The following is a 21,928-nucleotide window of genomic DNA, read 5'->3' as shown; positions in this document are numbered from 1 at the left end:
TCATCAGTTCGGTATTTAATATACAAATGTTCATTCAGTTTGGTATTCAGTATGCAAGTTTTCATTCAGTTCAGTATTCAACATACGTACTTTACCTTTGTTTCAAGTTTTCATTCATACAGTGCTTTGTTACTTATGCGCAGACCTCTAGGAGTGCCCTGGCATTGATGGACTTTCCCCGACACTCACTGATCCTCAGCGTTCCTCTTCGGTGGCTCCCTTTCTGCTTCTCAAGCCGGCAGACCAGCCTCTGCGAGCGCCGCTCGCACTCTGGGTTCTTTCAGTGTCCTTCTTTCTTGCTCGCTTGCAGCTCCAGCTGCTCTCTCTCCACCACAGGAACTCCCACACCTGTGGCAACCTAACAGCCCAGCTCAACCTCAACTCCACAGGTCCTCTGGGATGTCAGCCGGCGTTCTGGCTTCCTCTCAGGCCCCCCCCACAGCTGCCTCTGGCACCCTGCTGGTCTCTCCCATACAGGCCTTCCAGTTGCCCTCTCTGCTGCTCTTTGGCCCTCCCTTTTATAAACCTGCAACCACTTGACACATTGCAGGTGTGGATTTTCAATTGGGCTTGCCTAACCATAATTAATGCGACATCTCTAACCTTTAAAGCACTCTACAGGCATATTTTTCGTCTCAGTACTAGAGTGGTGAAATATGGGGAAATGAGGGGAGAGGTTTTACAGTAGCTTATAAAGGCCGATGGAGGGTTAGATTGGTCTTCAATAGGGAAAGGGGGATACCCTGTGTCGGCGGGGGCACCCCACTTCCAATCCCCAAGGATCCTCCACCCAGGTGATCTTCCCTTCTCCACCCTCAGAGTCAGGATCCAAAAGCAATGGCCTTTTACTGGTCACTGGAGAAGAGGATCCTAGGGGACTAGGAGTGAGGATACCCTTAGGTTCCTCACACTTCCCATTATATGCAGGGGATCCGTCTCTTTATTTCTGTACCCGTAAAAAGGGGCTTACTGCATGGTATTTCCTGACCCTTGTCTGAATTTTTCTCTCTCTGTCTCACAAAATCAATAATACACAAAACATTAAATTCCCAGTTTTGCTGTGAAGATACTCACATCCACGGATCGCCTGAGGGCCTTCAGTGTTGAGTCTTCTCTATCTGCCTGCTCCACCCTCCGTGCCTAACGGGATTGCCTGCGAGACAAGGCAGGACTTTTGGTCAACAGTGGTACCTGCTGACCTCTCTTATTAAATGCATGTTATTCCACTCTCAGCAAGCGGCACTCACTCCTTGATAGTCCGCAAAACTCCTAGGGAACCAACCTCTGCTACCAAGTGTAAAAGAGGGCCATCTTTTCCACACTAATGAAAACGACACTCAATAATGGAGTACTCAAAGTGTATTGTAAAACCCAGCTTTATGCAAAAACACAGAATAACGACTGGGACATCATTCAAACATTATTCAGACGCATGTGAGTGGATTTTGTATGACGTCATAATACAATATCAGTTAGAAAACCTCAGCCCATTACAGATACTGCTCTCCTTACATCATTACAATTACATTTGATTTGTTGGCTCTGTTCATTATAGGCGGTGTGGCACGAGGGATTTTTACAGGTTGGCCATTTACTTACCAATCTTGGGCGCTTTGACAGGACTTCAAGATATGGCAGACACATAGGGTAGGGTGAGAGAGAGAAGTCCATGGTCTGCACTAATTCAAATTAAAAGTACTCCCCATCATTCCCAGGCCATGTGGTGTATCTTTTCCTTTGTATTTGGCCTTGTGTGTCATATTGGGTCTATGTGCATGCTTGGGACTTCAGCAGGGGTCTTATCTATACTTGGCTCATAATTAATAGTCTGTGTTTTCCATGTCTTGATCACGTGTTAGAGGACTGTGCTGGACAATGAATTTCTTCCTATTTACTGCGCTTTTAGCTAATTCTAGTATGCATGTTTTACTTTTTATGACCACTTGAGGCTCTCTTAGTCTATCTGCAATAGTCTCTTTTGGCACACTGATCTCATGCATCAGGACATCAATGGCTGGTTGTGCTTTTTATTGAACTTTAATAAGTTTGGTAGTCTACTGATTCTTGTCCTGGGAACTGTTATCTCATCCCTGTGTTCTGCACATCCACTACTCCCTTCCGTGTATCTGAACTTGGTGCATCTAACAAATTATTGTCTGGTTAGCTTCAAAGTTTCTAGAATAAATGTGTTTTTATGTAATCTGCCTCTTGTCTGGGGCTTTGCTAACTTCAGGGCCTGCTGTGGCCTCTGAGAAAATGGCTGTACTTCTGTGCTTCTCACCTCCATTTTAGAGACCCATATTTGTCTCTGTTCATGTTACATTCACCTTGTGCATTTGCCATAGGTTGGTTTCCCTGGCCATGTATTCTGCATCTAACCTCACTATCTATAATTGCATCTGCCCTATGAGTGTAGTGAGACCCTCTCTTGGACTCCGGCATCCTCCTCCCTTCTATGGTACATACAGCACACTACTTGTGTTTTCTACTATCTAACTATAATCCCTATTAGTGTTGCATAACCTATTTAATATGTTATGGCAGCAGCATGTCCATTAATTAAAAAATGAGGTCAACAAACTGCGCCAATAGCCAAAATGAATTATCCCAGTAGGTGTATAAATGGTAGTAATGCAATAATGATTCTACTGCTAGTACGGTTGTAAAAAAAAATATTTGTATTGCTTTGTTCAGCTTAAATCTGCTCTCTTCTTTTGCAATCCTTAGATAGTCAATTTATGCTGACTATACTTAGATAGTCAGTTATGTCAAGTTATTGTTTCCTTAACTGGTTATTCTTGTCAGGTTATCCTCATGTGTCTAAATTGATACATTTTCTTAAATCTTTGTCATTTGGTTATCCTCATAAGTACATGTGTTTCACCATCCTGTGTGGAATGGCTCAGGAGGAAATACATTGCATTGTTGCTTTATTTGGAATACATTCAATACTAATCGTGGCTTCTTATTAGTTGTCTGTGGAAAAAAAACAATCAGACAAAGTTTGATTTGTGTCACATATTATGATATGTTACTACTACCAACTGATGAATAGTATAAAGTTGTTTAACTCAGGTGTTCTTAGCCTTGTCATACCAATGGAAATTGAGGTGAATTCCCTCTTCAGGTGAATCTGATATAATATGATAGGTTATTTATAACACGCTTACTACTCAGAGGTTTCTAAGCGCTGACCCGTGGATCAAACCTGTGGTGCTCTGTCGTCTTGCTTCCAAGGCAAGCATGTTGCCCCTGAGCTATCCCTGTGGGATACAATAGAAAAATAATAATAATGATTGGCCTTGTAATGAGCTTTTACAAGCCCATTTTATCATCCCTGATGCCTTAGAACTCTTTATTGTTTGCAAGGTGGTCTTACCTTTGAGTACTGAACAAACGCTGGATTGTTTTCTTTCAGCCAATTGCCGGTCCTTTGGGATGCGGCATTCTAAAATGGCAACTATTTAAATGCGCGTTTGACGTCATCGTGAAAGCATCCTATGCATGATTTCATGGATCATGCGACCGTCAGCCATTTTGTTGGTGAAAAAGTAATTGTACTAGTTGAACTCGTCAAGAAATTAAAGGAATTGTTCGCCCCAAAAATTTTATTGGCCAAAAAGATGGGCAATAATAAAACAATATACTGGCACTTTTTTTTTAAGTTCCTATGTAAAATTTTGAGCAATTGAAGCTCAAAATTTCCAAAAGCAAGCACATGGGGGCATCCATTTTGTGAAATGGATGCCCGCCTGTGCTCGCTTTTCCTTTTGCGGCACTAATGAAGGAAAAGCCAGCCAGCTGTAGTAAACAAAAGCTACCACTGGGTGGCTTTTCCTTCATTGGTTTTTCTTTCTAAGTTTCTCAGGCTCCTCCTAGCCGGAGGAGCCTGAGAAACCTAGAAAGATTTCGGCCTGCAGCTGCTTTCCCATTTGGGGCTCTCGGGCTCCCCACTGGGAGCCCGAAAGCTCCAAATGGGAAAGCTGCTGTAAGCAGAAACACTGCGGCATGGAAACAACCGCGTTGTGTTTCTGCCTGCAGCTGCTTTCCCATTTGGGGCTCTCTGGCTCCCCACGGGGAGCACGAGAGCCCCAAATGGGAAAGCTGCTGTAAGCAGAAACACTGCGGCATGGAAACAACCGCGTTGTGTTTCTGCCTGCAGCTGCTTTCCCATTTGGGGCTCTCTGGCTCCCCCCGGGGAGCCCGAGAGCCCCAAATGGGAAAGCTGCTGTAAGCAGAAACACTGCGGCATGGAAACAACTGCGTTGTGTTTCTGCCTGCAGCTGCTTTCCCATTTGGGGCTCTCTGGCTCCCCCCGGGGAGCCCGAGAGCCCCAAATGGGAAAACCAAGGCAGGCAGAAACACTGCAGCATTTCTGGAAACAACCGCGCTGTGTTTCTGCCTGCAGCTGCTTTCCCATTTGGTTAGCTTCAAAGTTTCTAGAATAAATGTGTTTTTATGTAATCTGCCTCTTGTCTGGGGCTTTGCTAACTTCAGGGCCTGCTGTGGCCTCTGAGAAAATGGCTGTACTTCTGTGCTTCTCACCTCCATTTTAGAGACCCATATTTGTCTCTGTTCATGTTACATTCATCTTGTGCATTTGCAATAGGTTGGTTTCCCTGGCCATGTATTCTGCATCTAACCTCACTATCTATAATTGCCCCAAATGGGAAAGCAGCTGCAGGTAGAAACACTGCGGCATGGAAACACAACCACGTTGTGTTTCTGCCTGCCTTGGCTTTCTGTTAGCGTCTCCGGTGCTCCCCTGTGGGAGCACCGGAGACCCAACGTGATAGCCACGTCAGGCAGAAACACAACGCGGTTGTGTTTCAATAACGCTGCTGTTTTTCTTTCTAAGTTTCTCAGGCTCCTCTGGCTCGGAGGAGCCTGAGAAACTTAGAAAGAAAAAACACAGCGTTTTCAAACAGAATCACGTTGTATTTATGTTTGCGGTAGCTTCAAAAGCTACCGCAAACATAAGTACGTTTTTAAAGCTGCGGTTTTATTTCTAAGTTTTCCGGGCTCATCCAGCCCGGAAAACGTAGAAAAAAAAACGCAACTAGTGCTTTAAAAAAAAAATAGCTTACCGAGATGCAGCTGCAGCATTTCTGCCTGTAGTCTCCGGTCTCCGTCCTGCGAGTCCCGGCACCAATGAAGGAAAAGCCACCCAGTGGTAGCTTTTGTTTACTACAGCTGGCTGGCTTTTCCTTCATTAGTGCCGCAAAAGCGAGTACAGGTGGGCATCCATTGGATTCCCCCATGTGCTTGCTTTTGTAAATTTTGAGCTTCAATTGCTCAAAATCTTATATAGGAACTTAAAAAAAAAAAAAAGTGCCAGTTTATTTTTTTTATTATTGCCCATCTTTTTGGCCAATAAAATTCCTTTGGGCGAACCATTCCTTTAAATGAGCGGGTTGGAATCAAGGAAGGGAAAATAATAATGCAAAGGGGTAATTTGTTTGAACTTTTTTTTTATTTTAACTTTTATTTTTGTTGGCAGAGGTAGATAGCTTACACAAACAACATGGAAGCCAATAGGGACATCATACGTAGTCACCAAAAATACAGTGATACGTAAGAGCAATTAATGGAGAAAGAAGCACAGACAGACAGGCAATCCCATAAAGTGACAGGGACTGTATAATACTATGGAGATGAATATGATGAATCGTCTGCAGAAGTGGGTGTATCCAGACCGTTGAGATAGCTATTAAAAGCAGTACTCCTCCTCGCAGTTCCTAGACCAGGTTAATAAGTTCAGCCATTTCTGAAATGTTGGGGTGGAGGAGGACTTCCAACCTTGTAACACACACTTTTTAGCAATTATGCAACTCGCATTGAAAAATTTTGCAGCACTTCTAGCTCCCTCAGCCCCCCATACACCAAACAGTACCCCCAGTGGGTCAGGTTCTATGACAGTATCACAGATATCAGACAAAGTTTTCAGGACCCCGTCCCAGAATGAAGACAACCCAGGGCAGTCCCAAAACATATGTAGGTGGCCCGCATCCCCAGCGCCACAGCGGGGGCAGAGCCATGGGTCGGAGCGAACAAACTTCAAGACTTTGCGTGGGGTATAGTATAACCTGTTCAACAGTTTGTACTGGATAGCACGGTAGCAAAAGTTCAATGAGACTCTATTAGTATGGGAGCAGATTTTCATCCACAGCTGGTCGGTGAATTCCAGCTCGAATTCGGATGCCCAGTCATCCCGGGCCCGGAAAGGCTGAGGCGAGGTAGTATTTAGGAGAAGTTTGTATAAGGAGGACACCAGCCCTGCAGGCCCTGCCCGAGTTGGCAATGTAGGTGATTCCAAGGGGGTTTACGTGGAAACCCCGGCCAGGCATCTCGAAAGGCCGCTCGCAGCCTATAGAATTGAAGCAGCTCCAACGGTGACCCCATGTGGCCCAGGTTTGCGGTCTTATGAACTGCCCGTCTGGGTAGAAATCTGTTAGGGCTGAATAGCCCAGGGCCTGCCAGTGCTGTGTTAGAGCTAAATCATTAGTGGGTTCCAGTCCAGATAAACGGCAAGCGGGGAGCCACTTATAATCTGGGTGTTCCTCTGACCCCGCAGTGAATATCCGTCCCCAGGCCTGTACGGTGGCTCGGACCGGGTCAATGGCAGAGTATGCTCGTATTGTCGGTGTAATATCAGGGACATTATGTTGGTGCCAGATGCCGCGAGGGCCTTAAGCTTGACAATCAGAGCGTGGGGTGGTCCGGGATACCAGTAAGAGGCGAATTGTGCCTGTGCTGCGATCCAGTACCGCTGCAAGTCAGGGGCATTGAAACCACCTTTTTCGTAGGGAAGTGTCATAGCAAGCCATTTTTTACACACCGCCCCAGAGTGCCACAGAAACTGAGCACACAACTTATGTAGGTCTGAGAAGTATTTCTTACCGGGCCAGATAGGAACATTATTAAATATATAGAGCAGTTTAGGAAGCAGTATCATTTTCACTAGTGACAGTCTCGCAGCTAAAGATATCGGGAGAGAACGCCAACGCGCCATCTTGGCCTCGGGCCAGTTCTGCAGCGGCCCGGTAGTTGTTAGTCAGGGACACATGGATACCCAGGTATTTAATCCCGTCGGGGGACCAGCGGAGGGGGTACTCGGTGGCCGGTTGTGCTGTGGAGTTTGTGAGAGGGAGGAGTTCAGATTTGGTATAATTGATTGTGAAACCAGAGTAAGTGCCGATAAGGGTGATGTCCCGGGGGATTGGATCAAGATGGGTATTGGGGTCTCTTACAAACAGCTACACATCATCCGCGTAGAGAGAGAGAATTTCAGGAGAATCCTGCAGCCGTATCCCTTTGCGTGAGTGGTGTTCCCTAACGTAATCTGCCATAGGCTCGATGGCGAGGGGAAACCGGATCGGGGAGAACGGGCATCCCTGGCGGGTGCCTCTGAAGAGAGGGAACAGAGGTGAGATCTGGGAGTTAACTCGGACCCTGGCCCCCGGGGAGGTGTATAGCAGTTTGATGTACACGATCATCCTGGGTCCAATGCCCATGGTCTCCAGGACGAGCCCTATGTACCTCCAGGACACCATGTCGAAGGCCTTCTGAGCATTCAGGGTGACTGCTACCGCACTCACACCCTAGTCGATGCGTGCCATGACGTTCAGGAGCCTTCTGATATTGTGTGACGTGGATCTCCCGGGGACAAAGCCCGACTGGTCATCATGCACCATGAAGGCCATGACAGGCAGGAAACGGGCGGCGATCACCTTAGCAAAAACGTTTGTATCCAGATTCATCAACGACAGGGGCCGATAGGAGCCGCATTCATCACTAGGTTTACCAGGCTTAAGCAGTACCGTGATGACGGCTTCCCGTAATGACTGGGTAAGGGAGCCAAGCCTGAGCGATTCATTCCATACCCCAAGCAACTCGGGGGCCAAGATTGCAACGTGCTCTTGATAAAATTCAGCTGTTAACCCTATCGGGGCCCGGCGCCTTTCCTTTAGGGAGACTGGATATCGCCTCCACTATTTCATTCAGTGTGAAGGGGGAATCTAATAGGTCCCTCGTGGCAGGGGAGACACAGGTGGTGGGAATCCGTTCCAGGAGCTCTCGCATCTGGGAGTCGCTATGTTTGGGGGGGCTGGGAATATAGGTCTGAGTAGAAGTCTGTGAAGGTGTCGAGGATGTGCTGGTCAGACCACTGTGTGACACCCTGTCCGTTCTTGATGCAGGTTATTTGGGATTGGCCCCACTCCCCCCTCGCCAGCGCAGCCAGTGTCCTCCCGGGTTTGTCCCCCTCGCCATACCCCCGAGCTGCCTGTGGGCGGCTGAAGTACTGTCTTCCCTGGAGGCTAGTTCGTTAAAGGTTTTGAGCTCCTCACTGATCTGGGAGAGGATGCTCGGGTCAAATGAGGCCGGGTGGGCACGTTCCAAGTCCCGCAACTTAGTTTCCGCGCGGGACAGGGCGGCTCTGATAGTTTTGAGGACTCCTGATTCTCTAGAAATGGATGCACCCCTGATGAAGGCTTTGAAAGCGTCCCATTGGGTCCCGACTGGGGAGTATTGTGTTCGAAATAGGTCTGAATGTCGGCGAGAATGTCCTATTTAAAAATACAATGTCCTGCAGGGCAGATGATTTGAAACGCCATGTGTTGATTGTAGGGGCGAGAGTTCCCAGGTCTAATGTTATCAGAATAGGTGAGTGATCTGACAATGTGCGCGCTAGTATCCGCGACTCCGCTACCCTGCCCAGCAATGAACCGGACAATAAAAACAAGTCTATCCTAGACGAGCTATCATGCACAGAGGAATAGTAAGTGAACTCTCGCGCTTGCGGGTGTAGTGCCCTCCATGCGTCATGAATGTGAAGTGTCGCCATGTGGGTGAGCAATCTACGCGCTGCGCCGGACAGGGACCTAGGGGCCGTGCCCGTCCTATCCATTGTGGTGTCTAATATAACGTTCATGTCACTTCCCCCCCCCAAATGATCTGTACCCCAACGTATCCTAGCAAGATGGATACCACCTGTTCAACAAATTCAGGAGAGTCAACATTAGGGCCGTAAGTATTCACCAACAAGTACTCCCTGTTGGCTATGTCACAGTGCAATACCGTGTATCTCCCCTCAGAGTCTACATAACTCTTGTGGAGAACAAACTTGAGAGCTTTATGGATCATTGTCACCACCCGTCTGGCGCGCGTGAAGTAAGAGGTAAAATATCTGTGAGGACCCCAGGTTGGGGCTATACTTTTGATCAAGGGTCCCATTGAGTGAGTTTCTTGCAGAAGCAATATTTTACAGCCGTGTCTGTTGGCGTATGCCATGATTTTACGGGCCTTGGTGTAATTGCTCAGGACCCACACGTTCCAGGACATTATTGCCACTGGCATGTCAGTAACCTAGGTAACATCCCACCAATTGTGTCGCAAGGTAAAACCAGGGCGGGGGAAGCCCTCGCCGGGGCCCCACGATGCACTGTGGTCTGCCAATCCACCTCTGCCTTTTTCCTTAACACGCGAACAACCCTTAACACCCCCCCTCCCGCACCACCTCATCCAAGCAGGCAGCGTTACCCCCCCCCCTCTCCCCACCCAAAAATACAAACAAGTCCTGCGAAAAGGGGGACAACAGGCGGTGCACAACATGAGCCCGCCGGCCCAAAGGCCCAACCGGGGCCATCACCCAATTCCAAATCAAAGAAGGTAAACAATGCAATCGCAGTGGGGTGCGCCGTTGCCGTGTGGTGGGCTCTATAAGAATCATTCATAACATCAGATAACTAGCGGTGTCTAATACAACATATATGAACCATGCATATGTATTCAGCCCAGTAGTCAGTATGTGTTCACCTGTGAGTCTAGCGGCTTGTATTGCTATCAACACATGAGGAACAAGCAGTGATGAACATATAGTAATGAAACTGGGTAAGCTGCAATTAGTCATCTGCCATCGGATTGACGTTAGGAACAAGCAGCGGTATTTGTGACTATGAATTTGACATCCTCTTCAGGCACCGTAAAGCAAAACAGCTTCTCTTTGAAGGTGATCTTAAGCCTGGCGAGGAAGAGAATGGCGTATGGGACATTGCGCTCCCGTAGAAGTTTCTTGACACCCAGAAATTGACGTCTCTCTTGTTGCACAGCCACCGAGAAGTCAGGAAATATCCGGATGGTTTTGGAGTCAAGGCGTAGGTCTCCTTTCTCGCGAGACAGGTGTAAAATGAGGTCCCGATCTCTATAATTGAGAATCCTGGCGATGATGGGCCTGGGGAGGTCCCCTGGCCTGGGACACGGGGACAGAGCTCGGTGAGCCCGTTCCACCATAAAGAAGGGTGAAAATGCAGGGTTCCCCAGTATGTCTTTAAGCATATTTTCAATTGCCAGCTCCATGCGTCCATTCAGGGCATTCTCGGGGACCCCAATTATGCGAAGATTGTTTCTACGCGAGCGGGACTCGAGATCATCACACTTAGATTTCACCAACTTCATGTCGCGGGACAGGGTGGCCACAGTGCCCTGCAGGGTCTGAAGCTGGTCTTCATTAGCGCCAATTCTATTTTCCGCCTCGGTTATCCGTGTTCCCGCCTGGTCAACCAGTGATTTTAGAGAGGCGACATTGGCATTTATGTCGTCCAACTTCTCGTGAAATGAGGCAAAGTTCTTGGCCATTGACTCCATCATGGCAGTGAGATCCGGGGCTGGTGTATCAGAGGGGGCTCAGACTCAGGCTCGTCCGGGACGGATGCCCCGGCGTCCCGGTCCGTGCGTGGAGCCGCTCTTGCATACTTGTCCATGGCGCCCATCTTGTTCATTCCTCTAGATTTGTTAGGCATAGCACTTGTGGTGGGGAATGACCCGACAGGCAGGCCCAGTTCAAAGTAACGTGCCGGGGCGCAATAGTGGGGAACACTTTCCAGATGCAGCAGGCTGCTGTGGTCGAGCAGGAGTGAAGATGGGCTGGGGACGTACTAGGTTGATCACTATCCAGATGGCCCTTGGATCTGCGTGTGAGGCAGGCGGGGAAGTATATGCAGTCCAGGTATCACTCGTGGGAGGTGCCTAGGCCAAAGGAAGCCGCTGTAGGGCCCTGACGCTGTGAATTTAGGCCAAAGAGAACATGCAGGATGGTCAATGTAGAGTGTCTCACTGCCGGCGCAAGGCCAGGGTCGATCCCTGCCAAATTGTGACACCTGAGGGCACCCACCCGAGCCAGGCAGGCCCAGCGCCCAGGACCCGGCGCCAAAAGTGGTGCGGAATGCCGCGCCCCCAGGGGGACGGTCGAATCGTGTATGCAGCGTGACAGCGGAGGCCCCCAGCCCAGTGCAGGGCCGTCGGGGGGGGGGGGGGCCTCTGTCATCTGTAGGCGCCCAGACGCCCCCCCCCCGACAGCCCTGCACTGGGCTAGGGGCCTCCGCTGTCACGCCACATACACGATTCGACCATCCCCCGGAGCAGGCGGCGGCGCGGAGCGGGCGGGCCGTGTGAGGAGGCACCAGGACTGGGAGCAGCAGCAACAATGGGAGGCCCGGTCCCCGCCCAACCCAACTCCTCACCTGGCCACAGGTGCGGTCCGGCACCCGCGGTGAAGCCGCCCCGCGTCACCAACACGAGTGGTGAGGTCGCTGGATCGTGCGGCCGCCCGGGAGACGGAAGGCTGCGATGCCTCTAGTGTCAACGTGGGAGGGCGGAGCAGGGGCCGGCACCCGCTGGGGCGTCTCACTGGTCCGCCGGGGCCGCAGGAACAGCCACTGGGGAAGCCGCAGTGCACCGCCGGAGGCGGGGCACGCCGGCCCTCTCAGGAAACACTGCGGCGCGAATCAGGCCACAGGCCAAAAAACTTCCACACGGCCCAGCGGGGCCCCCAGAGCCTGATTCCGGTCGGGAAGACAGCAGTACCTGTAGCTCGGTGTCAGCTACAATCCAGGCTGGCGGCAAGCAGAAAGGGCAGTGTTATCCGCTGATGCTGCCGGATTAGGTGTCCAAGCCGCACGGAGCTCCACAGCTAAGCGGCCATTTTCGGGCTGCTCAACAGCGCCCCCCTTAATTTGATTGAACTTAAAATGATATTTGGTGTATTGCTGAAAAGAAATGAATTGCACATATGATTTTGTGAAAAAGTTTCTTGCATAGGCTCTTGATCTTGAAGCTGATCTACACCTATCAAGGCATAAATTAGTTTTAAAAAATTGATTAGCAGAGTTTGCTAATTAGATTTTTTTTGATTAGCAAACAGTCCCATTTGTTTAGCGATTTTGTACTAATATTGTCAATGTTGCCAGAAGTTATTTGTGCCCAAGATATGAAATGAGCAACAATACAGCAGTTTTGCTTACCACTGAAATAAGACATTAGCTATAGGAGACAGGCATCGCAAATTCTTTAAAATTCTGCTAGACCTGCAGGGTCAGGTAACTTAGTTTCCCTATTCAACCTAAGAGAAATGCACTCGACCCATTAGGATAGAGGACAACAAATTTAGAATGTGATTTGTGTACAGTGGTGCGTTTCACTACAAACCCGATTTGTTTGGCACACTGCTGCCACCCAGAGGCCAGCCATGCACAGTGGAAAGTTTGTTACTGCAAAGTAAATGTTACATAAATGTTTCAAGCATTTCTTGCAAATGCTACTCTCCCTTCATAAAATTTTACTCAACAATACGACTTTGCGAGCCACAGTTGAGTGTCTCTAAATATGAAAGGTTAGCTGCATGAATGGACACAAATAAATAGATATGATAAAAAAGCTCTGAAAATAGTTTGGCCAGCTGTCTCCTGCAGTTGGTAATATGTAATGCAACTATTATCATAAAGCAAAGCGAGCTCTGAGGGCTAACTACAGTGTTTGATATTGCAATAGTTCTGTAGATGTTAAGATTGGATGGAACTATTGATCACTACTTTTCGTAAGCATCTAGTTCACTTTTTGTATTTATTATCAAAGAGGAAAGAAAGGGACTAAGCAGAGTGGATTGCGTAGCAGGCAGAGAACTGAGCAAACTAGATGAAATATTGTAGTTTGTGGTCATCTCAATTTCAGGGTACCTGGTATAAAGCAACTGGGTAATAATATAGAATGTAAGCGAGTATGGGGTCGCTCATGAGTTGAGCACTAGTTCCAAGATGTATGCAACCTGCAGGGTACCAAACTAGATTTGCCATCAAAAGCACTTAATTGTGTACATTTTCAAAAGTGTTCACTCGTCAATATGATGCATCTTCCCCAACAAAATGAAATATAGTTGACACAATGACATTTAGATACACTAACCTGAACTTTACCGTAAAGCATGGAAATGATGCATTGTTTTAAAGTATCAATACTCTAACCATGCATTATGTAACAATCTACAATTTAGGAATAGAATTGCAGGACTGTCTTTTTAAAATAATATAAAGTTGACACATACTGGTCTTTGCCAGACAGGATATAGAAAGCTTATTATATTTGTATTTGTGTTTATTGTATTTATATAGCGCCTTAATCCAAGGCGCATTACAGTTTAACAACAAGAATGCATCAAACATGGCAGTAGTCCAGCCGACTTAGGACTAAAGAGGCTGTAACTAAAGGCCTAAATCGGACAGGAAGAAACAGCAAAACCTTGCGAAAACACTCGAAGTTGAAAGAATCCTGATTTGTAGATGGCCTCAATGAGAAGGATGGTGGGAGGGGGTGGCTAAAGGAGGGTCAGCAAGCACAGATGGAGAGGGGAGAGGAGGAGTGGGGGTGGAGAGGATGGACAGGATGTCCTGTTTTTTTTAATGAAGTGAGAGGCAAGGGCATTGCAAAGAGCCTGGGAGGCAACAGGAGGGGTAGAGACTGCAGTAGGGGTGGCCAGCTCCTTGCAGATTTTAAAGAGTTCGGCCGAGTTGTTAGATGCCGCAGGGACACGAGCTTGAATGTGGACTGTCTTCTTGGTGAGGACAGAGTCGGTATTGCCTTTGTAGCAGGTGACAGGCCAGTTTGTCAGATAGCGGGTTGACGCAGTGCTTGACTGCTTTGAAGAGGGCTCTGCTTTTGGTGTCAGCTTCCGCTATGGTATTCTGATTGTAAGGGGCCTTAACTGTGTTGATTAGTTGTTGGTACGGGTTGCTCAGAGTTCCTTGAGGAGCGCCAGGTCAGATGCGGTCCTGGAGAGGGGCCAGGTTTTCTTTTGTTTCCTGATTACTCTTCTGCTGAGGTTGAGTTCTTGTGTGTACCAGCGTGCTGACGCTTTCGGTTTGGAGGTGCTTTTTGTCAGAGGCACGTGCCGTCGATGGTGGCTGAGAGGTGGCGTTGAGTGCTTCCGCCTGTCTTGTTCGGCCAGTCTCTGTGTTGGATGCTGTAGCCGCCTGAGACGAGGACATCTGGGATGTGGGTGGAGGTGGTGTCAGCCAGATCTCAGTGATGTAGATGGCATCGAGGTTGTCTGTAGTGGTGAGGTTGGTGTTGTCTGCTGCATGGGTGATAGATGAGTGGACGTTGGCGAGCATCAACTTCCGTGTTGTGAACGTTGAAGGGATTAGCCTATGGGTATGGAGGGAGAAAATACATGTCATTTCATGCTTACCTGTTGTCAGAGCAGGGGTTCGGGCCCTGGGTCCTTCCAGTTCTAACAGGTCCAAACGGGAATTGCCCTTTTTTTTGTCAGCACTTCAAGTCGGATGCCCGGGCAAGAAACTCCCTCGATCTAAGAGTTAAGAGCAGAAAGGAAGAGGCAGGGCTAAGAAGGTGGGTGAGGCTTAATCCAGGTGTCCTAGAGCCAATTGCACCTGCTCGCCAATGGCATAGGAAAAGAGGCTGGAGAGCTGCTTAAGTAGGGGAAAAGGGGGCAAAGCAGTAAGGAGCCAACCATTTAAGGTGATTGACAGGTGGGTGGGGCTTGGGCCAGGTGACCTAGATCTACTTGCACCTCCTCCCCAACTGTGCTTACCTTCACCCCACTTAACAACCGTTGTTGTACTGTATTTCCTGGCCTGTCAAAGGGGGTGGGCGGGGGGAGGGTTTGAGAGCCCCTTTCAGTCAAGGTTGAGGGACATGCCAAAGAGCCCTCCAGAGTCCATCCCCATGGAGACGACAACATCAGAAGTGGTCTCATTTTCCCACTGTCTCCTGTGCCAAGACGACTGATGTGCTGTCAAGACCAGGCATGGGCATGAAGGTGGGGACCCACCATAGGACAAAAGGCTAGGTGGAATTTGGCATCGGCGAGTGGGAAGTTGTTGGGTGGGCGGGGGAGAAAGGAAGGGGCTAAGGCAGGACTCCCATTTTGAATGGAGGAGCTCAGCGTGACCATTGTCTGGCCGAGTAGCAAAGACATTCATTGATTGCTGTTAGAAAGACATAGAACCCTTCTATTAATCAGTGCAACTCAGAACACTTACGTGAATTGTTTTTATTTTTACTGTACTGGTTTATACGTTTTGTTTATTTTTTGCACACCTTATTTAAAATGTCTATTTTGGTGCCATGGAAACAGCCTGAAAGTCTTTTGTTTTCTCCAAATATAAAATTTACGCAGGAAATACTTCCTGTTTTATAACGGGGAAAAGAGTGAAGTTACTAGGACTATGAAAAAAAAAATATGCAAAGCTACACTATGTAATTCAAGAGTGTAAGTCCTAAGACCTCTTTCTGTAATTTCAGGTGGATCGACTGAACATTCTGATATAGTATTTACAATACACGGAAAGCAAACCGAATATCTGACAGATTCACTGGCTGCACACACAGAGGAAAGCAATGAATATCTCCACTCAGGTGAGAAAAATGACAGAGCGGCTGGGCTGTTCAAATAAAATAAATGTACTTTCAAAGCCGTGGAATAAAGACACTGCTCGAAGGCAGTATGACACGGCCCGCTGTAGCGGCCGTGTAATTATGGTTAAGCTGCTCATCTTGTAGGAAGAGCACTTTGGAGCGGCTTATAACTTCGTTCCCCCTGGACGAATCCTCACCAAACTTTGCAAGAAAAGTACATGGCCCGCTCTGAATTATTTTGCTAAGTTTGGTGAGCTTGTTCCCGAACGCGTGCTTTGGTAAATTTGGTGTAAAACCATGCAGCAGTTTTTTTTAAAACTAACAAAAAGTAGGTCCAAAAAAATTACGGATATCTGGGTTCGGTCCGTGGACCCATTTCCCTGTTTGGTCTGCGGTCAGATATCCAATTGGCTTAGAGGTGATGTGATGTCCGTGGACATCAGACATGTCCACTAATTGGATGGTGAAAAGCGTGAAGTGTGTCAGATTTTTGGGAACGCCCGCCATGTTGGATTCACGGACTTTGGCGGATGTCCACAGACATGGCGGTAAAAACATAAAAAAACACATTACACTTGTCAAACTTATCAATAAATCTCTGGGGAGATGAGGGGTGATGTGGATGGGATGTGATAAGGCCATAAGAAGCCACAAAACAGGTGTTTTTCACCGTAAAAGTCTGCGAACGGTCCGAAGGGGTCGCAAACAGTCCTGTGAAGTTCGGGGACACTTCAGATGTTCGGGATCAGTTCTTGGTTGGCTTATAACTTTGTCACCACTCAATGAAACGGCATGAAATATTGGAATTATATTCTAGACCTGGTACTGAAAGGCTTTGCAAAGTTGGTGGGATTCAGTGAAGTGGGGGCGAAATTAGAGGGGGGGTCCCAAAATATTGTAAAGGCTTATAAATGTGGTGCCATTTGACGAAGCTGCACAAAATTCTGAAAGATGATTTTAAATCTAGATATAAGTGATTTTGTAAAGTATGGTGGGATTTTCTCAAGAGGAGGCTAAATTAGATGGATGACAAACGTTTTCAGAAAGATTATAGACCCAACCTTGAATGTTTGTGTAAAGTCTGAATGGATTTTGTCAAGTTGGCGGCTATGTTATGAGTATTGTATGCACATACATTTTCACACTTTAAAAAAAAAACATGGGCGGATTTCAAATAAACTCATGTAAGGAGCATTGGCATTGACTGAAAGCATGGTTTTGCAAACGTGCCTGTGTTTTATTTTTTGACAAGTGTCATTATGTAGGTACAGAAAATAGTGATATACATTTGGTGACTGATGTATAGCCTGTGGCCATGGGCAGTGGCCAGATTGTCCGGGCAATGGTGTAAGGTCATGACAAGGACAATCTGGATACTGGCCTTGACTACGAGGGATGAAAAATTGTGTTAAAGTGGCCATGTCCACCTTGGACCGGCATTGTGATAAATATTTGAAAGTAGGATAGGTTTGAAAGGGAAAGAAAATGTGCTTGTGGTAATATGGTCATAGGGTTTTGACTTCGCCTTCTGCAGGCTGCCATGGAAAGGGTGGAGGGGCTCTGTACTGAGCCCCACCTTCTTTTTCCATGGTGGCCATCTTGGAAAAGGATTTTCCTTCCTACAGCGGGACGCTGGAAGAAAAATCAATTTTTTAGCACCCCGGGTTCTCACTTTGGGAACCATGGGTGCTAATGGCCTTTATCCGCCATTGCAGGGGCTGCAACGGAATATAATGTCTGGGGCTCTCGTAATTTATTTATTTATAACATGCCGAAGCCCGCAGGCATCAGGGCGCACACAGACAAAGCTAATGGAAATGTTGGAAAAACGTATTGAGTCTATGTATGGTGTATGGTCATGTGGCACTGTCCGGAAGATCCACAGTGAAATCAGACGTTCGCGAACGTTGATGGAAGCAAAAACAGTGGAACAAGTATAGAATTGTTAAAAATTGGACACAAATGTTGCTATATTGGGGTAAGTATGATATTAATAAGTTGTAGGAAAATAGCATACACAGGTAATTCTCTGAAAAAATACTTTGTTATAGAGACGTTATGGTTAAGTTGCACCAAAAAAACCTACACAATTCAATGAAAAAGTTTTGTTAAAGGAACTTTATCGTTAAGTTGCATTAATAAAAACCTATGAAATTCAATGAAAAAACTTTGTTAAAGGGACGGTATGGTTAAGTTGCACTAGTAAAAACCTATGAAATTCAATGAAAAAACATAGTTAAGGGGACCTTATGGTTAAGTTGCACTTTTTCCATTGAATTTCGTGCAATTTAATAACATTGTTACAGGGACGTTATGGTTACAGGTAAAACTGAAAAACCTCAAATTCCCCAGTTATGGTAAGCTAAGCAACCATAACACGCGCCACCACGTGCAGTGCTAGGACTAACACCCAGGACATCAAAGATGACATCACAAATGTCATCGATGATGGCATCACATATCTGGCTCACTTATTTTTCTTCACTGAACTATCTAGGCTAGGTGGTTTTGTTCACTGACATTCAAAATATTAACATTCAAAAGGTGCTGTATATCCAGACGTTAACCTTGTCATATGTTCTTAAAGTACTTTCCTTGGGGTTTGGTCTCAGCTCATGGTGCATATAAATGGGGCAATAGCGCAATTCACACACAATTCATTTGTATACATGAAGATAAACTTTAATGCTATTAACATTGTCTGATGATGCTGTTTTTCTTTCTTCCTTGCTTTAGTTTCCCTGTATGCGCCTCTGATTTTTATGCATTGTGGGTCTTCATATGTATTGTTTGTACTAGCACAAGTGTGTTGTAAGTAATTGTTAGCTAGTTATTACATGTTTAACATTACACAATCACCCCTTACATCTTGTTACCAACATTATAAACACAACCCCTTGTAGGGACTTTTCATCAAAATGAATTTCACATGTGATGTCATCAGTGATGTAATCAATGACATCTCACTGCACGGTGGTGGCGCGAGTTATGGTTGCTTAGCGTATCATAACTGGTGGATTTCTGAGGTTTTTCGGTTTTACCTGTAACCATAACGTCCCTGTAACAACGTTTTTCCATTGAATTTCATAGGTTTTTATTAGTTCAACTTAACCATAACGTCCCCTTAACTAAGTTTTTTCATTGAATCTTAATATATAGGTATTATTATTCTTGCTACCACCCAAACACAATTCTGAATTGTAAATCATCCATTGGGCCTCATTCCGAGATTGGAGGCAGCCATGGCGCTAATGGCGCAATTTGCGGTACTGTTATTTGCTCCTGCTAAGGCTGCCTGGTAAAACCAGGCGGCCTTAGCGGGATCCCCAAAGGGACCTCGTTGTAGGGCACAAAGAGATTACCGGCACCAATGTCCTTAATGGTGCCCGGTATCCCTTTGCGCCCTACTCGGAATTCGGTCTATTGACTTTTTTAGAACCTAAATACCAAGACCGGGTTCCTATCTTATTCTCTGCACCCTTGGACTGTGTTCCTCAGTCCTTCACCTCACTCCCTTAACTCAGGACTACCTCTCTTGGCTGTTCAAAACCGTCTTTGTGATTATATAGCAACTCCAACAATTCTTTCTTGGCACTTGTCATTCGTGTTAGGATGTAGGGTTGTCGCAGGCTCTCATTGGTCCTCCGAAGGTTGGCTTCCAAGCATTACCTGACACACTCAGGATTTCTGACAGGATCAGGCATCAGACTCTGTATGAGTAGTTGGATCCCAGGGTATTTCGACTTTCCCCTCCTCTTGGATTTCGGCAACAACCCCCTCAACATAGGGCTTGACTATGGAGACTCTTCTGTAGTCTTAACTTGGCCTTTAGAAGAGAGTTTGTTTTTCACGTTTATTTGGGCCCTTCTCCAGTTAAAGGACATTTCACCCATCTGCTGCTTCATAGTGCTTGCTCTTTTCCTCTCTTCCTCCTGTGTTTTCTCTTTCTTTCTCCTCTCAGTCTCTCTCCGTCTCTCCCTCCTCCATCTTTTCCTACTCCTTGTCTCCTTCTGTAGTACTTTTTCTCCACTTCTTTTCTCACTCTATGGTGGCATCTCCATTATGCTTCCTCCCTTTCTATTTCTCTGTATCCCTCTTCCGCCACCTTCTGAAGATATTCCTCCTCATTGCCTTCCTCTGGGCTGCGAAAGAGTTCATGTGGAATAACCCTCCCTCCCACCCTCACGTAACTACAGTAGCTGTGTGACACAACCCTCTAACCTTGGTTGGCACAGATGATTGATTAACGAATAACAGTACACAAACGATTCGGCCAGTTGAGGGAAGAGGGTTAGGGAGAGGTTGTGGATGGGTAGTGCATGTTATGGTTAGGCAGACGGCTTCCTTGGTAAACACAATTGGCAATGGTATACTCCCTAACATGCACATTCATTGGAGCTTGCAAAAGCTCAGATTTGCAAAGGATTCATGCTGCCGGAAGTCTCAGTCACAAATGCAATGAGCTCTAAATGGATGTTGAGACAGTCCCCAACTTAGGCAAGCAATCATTTCCACAGATTTGTAACTAGAATATGTTAGCAAGGCATAAATCAAGCAGTGTTGCATAGCAATTTGCTATGCCATTCTGTAGGTTTGCTAATTAAATGGGCACTTGGGTAGCAAAGTTAGCTTTTTAAGTTGCCCTCTTCAATGAAAGCATGGCTCGCCCTGCTTTCTTCTCTTGCCCTATATGTTCTCTTCACCTTCTTTTCTCTGTTAACTTGACGTGCTAATAGAGATAAAGTGCAGCAGTAATCATCCCCTTCACTCCTAAGTGCCAAATGCATCTGTGGGAGTGCTAGGCAAGAATTTATTTTTATTTTTTAAATAATTGCAAACCAGAAGTAAACGGGATGATACTTTTATTAAGTTTTCTATATCCTGTCTGGCAAAAACCAGTATGTGTATACTTTAAGACAGTAATGCATTTCCATTCCTAAAATGTAAGTTGTTAAATAATGCATTTTTACAGTATTGATACTGTAAAACACTGCACCATCTCCATACTTTTCAGTAAAGTTTAGGTATGTGTATCTAAATTTCATAGTGCCAACTATATTTCATTTTGTTGGGGAAGATGCATCATATTGACAAGTGATCACATGATCAAATTCATTTGATGGCAAACCCAGTTCTGTAACCTGCAGGTTGCATACATCTTGCAACTGGTGCTCAACCCGTGAACAAACCCATACTCATTGACATTCTGTATCATCACCCTGGTGCTTTATACCAGGTACCCTGAAAGTGAGATGACAACAAACAAACTACAATATTCCATCTAGTTTGCCCAGTTCTGCCTGCTATGCAATCTACTCTGCTTAGTCTTTCTTTCCTCTTACATAATCAAAACACAAAGCAAACTAGATGCTTAGGCAAAGCAGTGATCAATAGTTCCATCCAGTCTGTACATCTACAGATATATTGCAATACCTGTAGTTCGACTCTAGAGCTTGCTTTACTTTGTGATTATGATTGTATTATATATTACAACTTTCAGGAGACAGCTGCCCAAACTGTTTTCAGAGCCTTTTTATCATATCTGTTTATTTGTGTCCATTCATGCAGCAAACTTTTTACATTTTATAGACACTCATCTATGGTTTGCAAAGTCTTTTTGCCCCCTTGCATTGCTTTTATGAAGAGCTAGTAGCATTTACAAGAGATGTTTGAAACTTGTATTTAACATTTACTTTGCAGTAAATGTAAAATGTCACTGTGCCTGGTTGGCCTCTGGGTGGCAGCAGTGTGTCAAACGTAACGTGGGTATGTAGTGACATGCACCATATACAGAGACCGCATTTTTTATTTGTTGTCCTCCGTTGCTATGGGTTGAGTGCATTTCTCTTAGGTTAAATAGGTAAACTAAGTTACCCGACCGGCACATCTAGCTGAAGTTTAAAAATTTGCAAGGGCTGAAACCTCTCAACAATGTCTTATTTCAGCATTATGCAAAACTGCTGCATTGTTGCTCATTTCATGTCTTGGGTACAAATAAATTCTAGTGATGTTAACATTATTAGCACAAAATTGGTAATCAAATGGGTCTGTTTTTCTAATCGACAAGCTTTTAATTAGCAAACTCCGCTAATCAATTTTTTTAATCTACTTCATGCCTTGTGTTAGAATGGATTTCTAAACACTGGACTGGTGGACAGATGTTTAGGAGGCCATTCTTATTATTGTGAAGGGGGAGCAACCTCTGGGGAATTTAGCCAAC

At 46.1% G+C, this 21,928-nt stretch overlaps 1 protein-coding gene across 2 annotated transcripts in view; it reads left to right on the top strand.

Annotated features, from left to right (window-relative positions):
- LOC138467450 (zinc finger protein 583-like) overlaps positions 1-21,928 on the top strand; it is a 371,930-nt gene that overhangs the window by 142,805 nt on the left and 207,197 nt on the right. For both annotated transcript variants that reach the window (XM_069607451.1, XM_069607452.1), the window contains exon 4: positions 15,595-15,708. In XM_069607451.1, coding sequence (XP_069463552.1) covers positions 15,595-15,708 — 114 coding nt within the window. The remainder of the gene's footprint in view (positions 1-15,594; positions 15,709-21,928) is intronic.

This window comes from Ambystoma mexicanum, chromosome 4q (assembly GCF_040938575.1).
Source record: "Ambystoma mexicanum isolate Mex_15411 chromosome 4q, UKY_AmexF1_1, whole genome shotgun sequence".
Taxonomy (NCBI): Eukaryota; Metazoa; Chordata; class Amphibia; order Caudata; family Ambystomatidae; genus Ambystoma; species Ambystoma mexicanum.
Note: the sequence above shows the minus strand (reverse complement) of the source record. Positions and strands in the feature narration are given on the sequence as shown.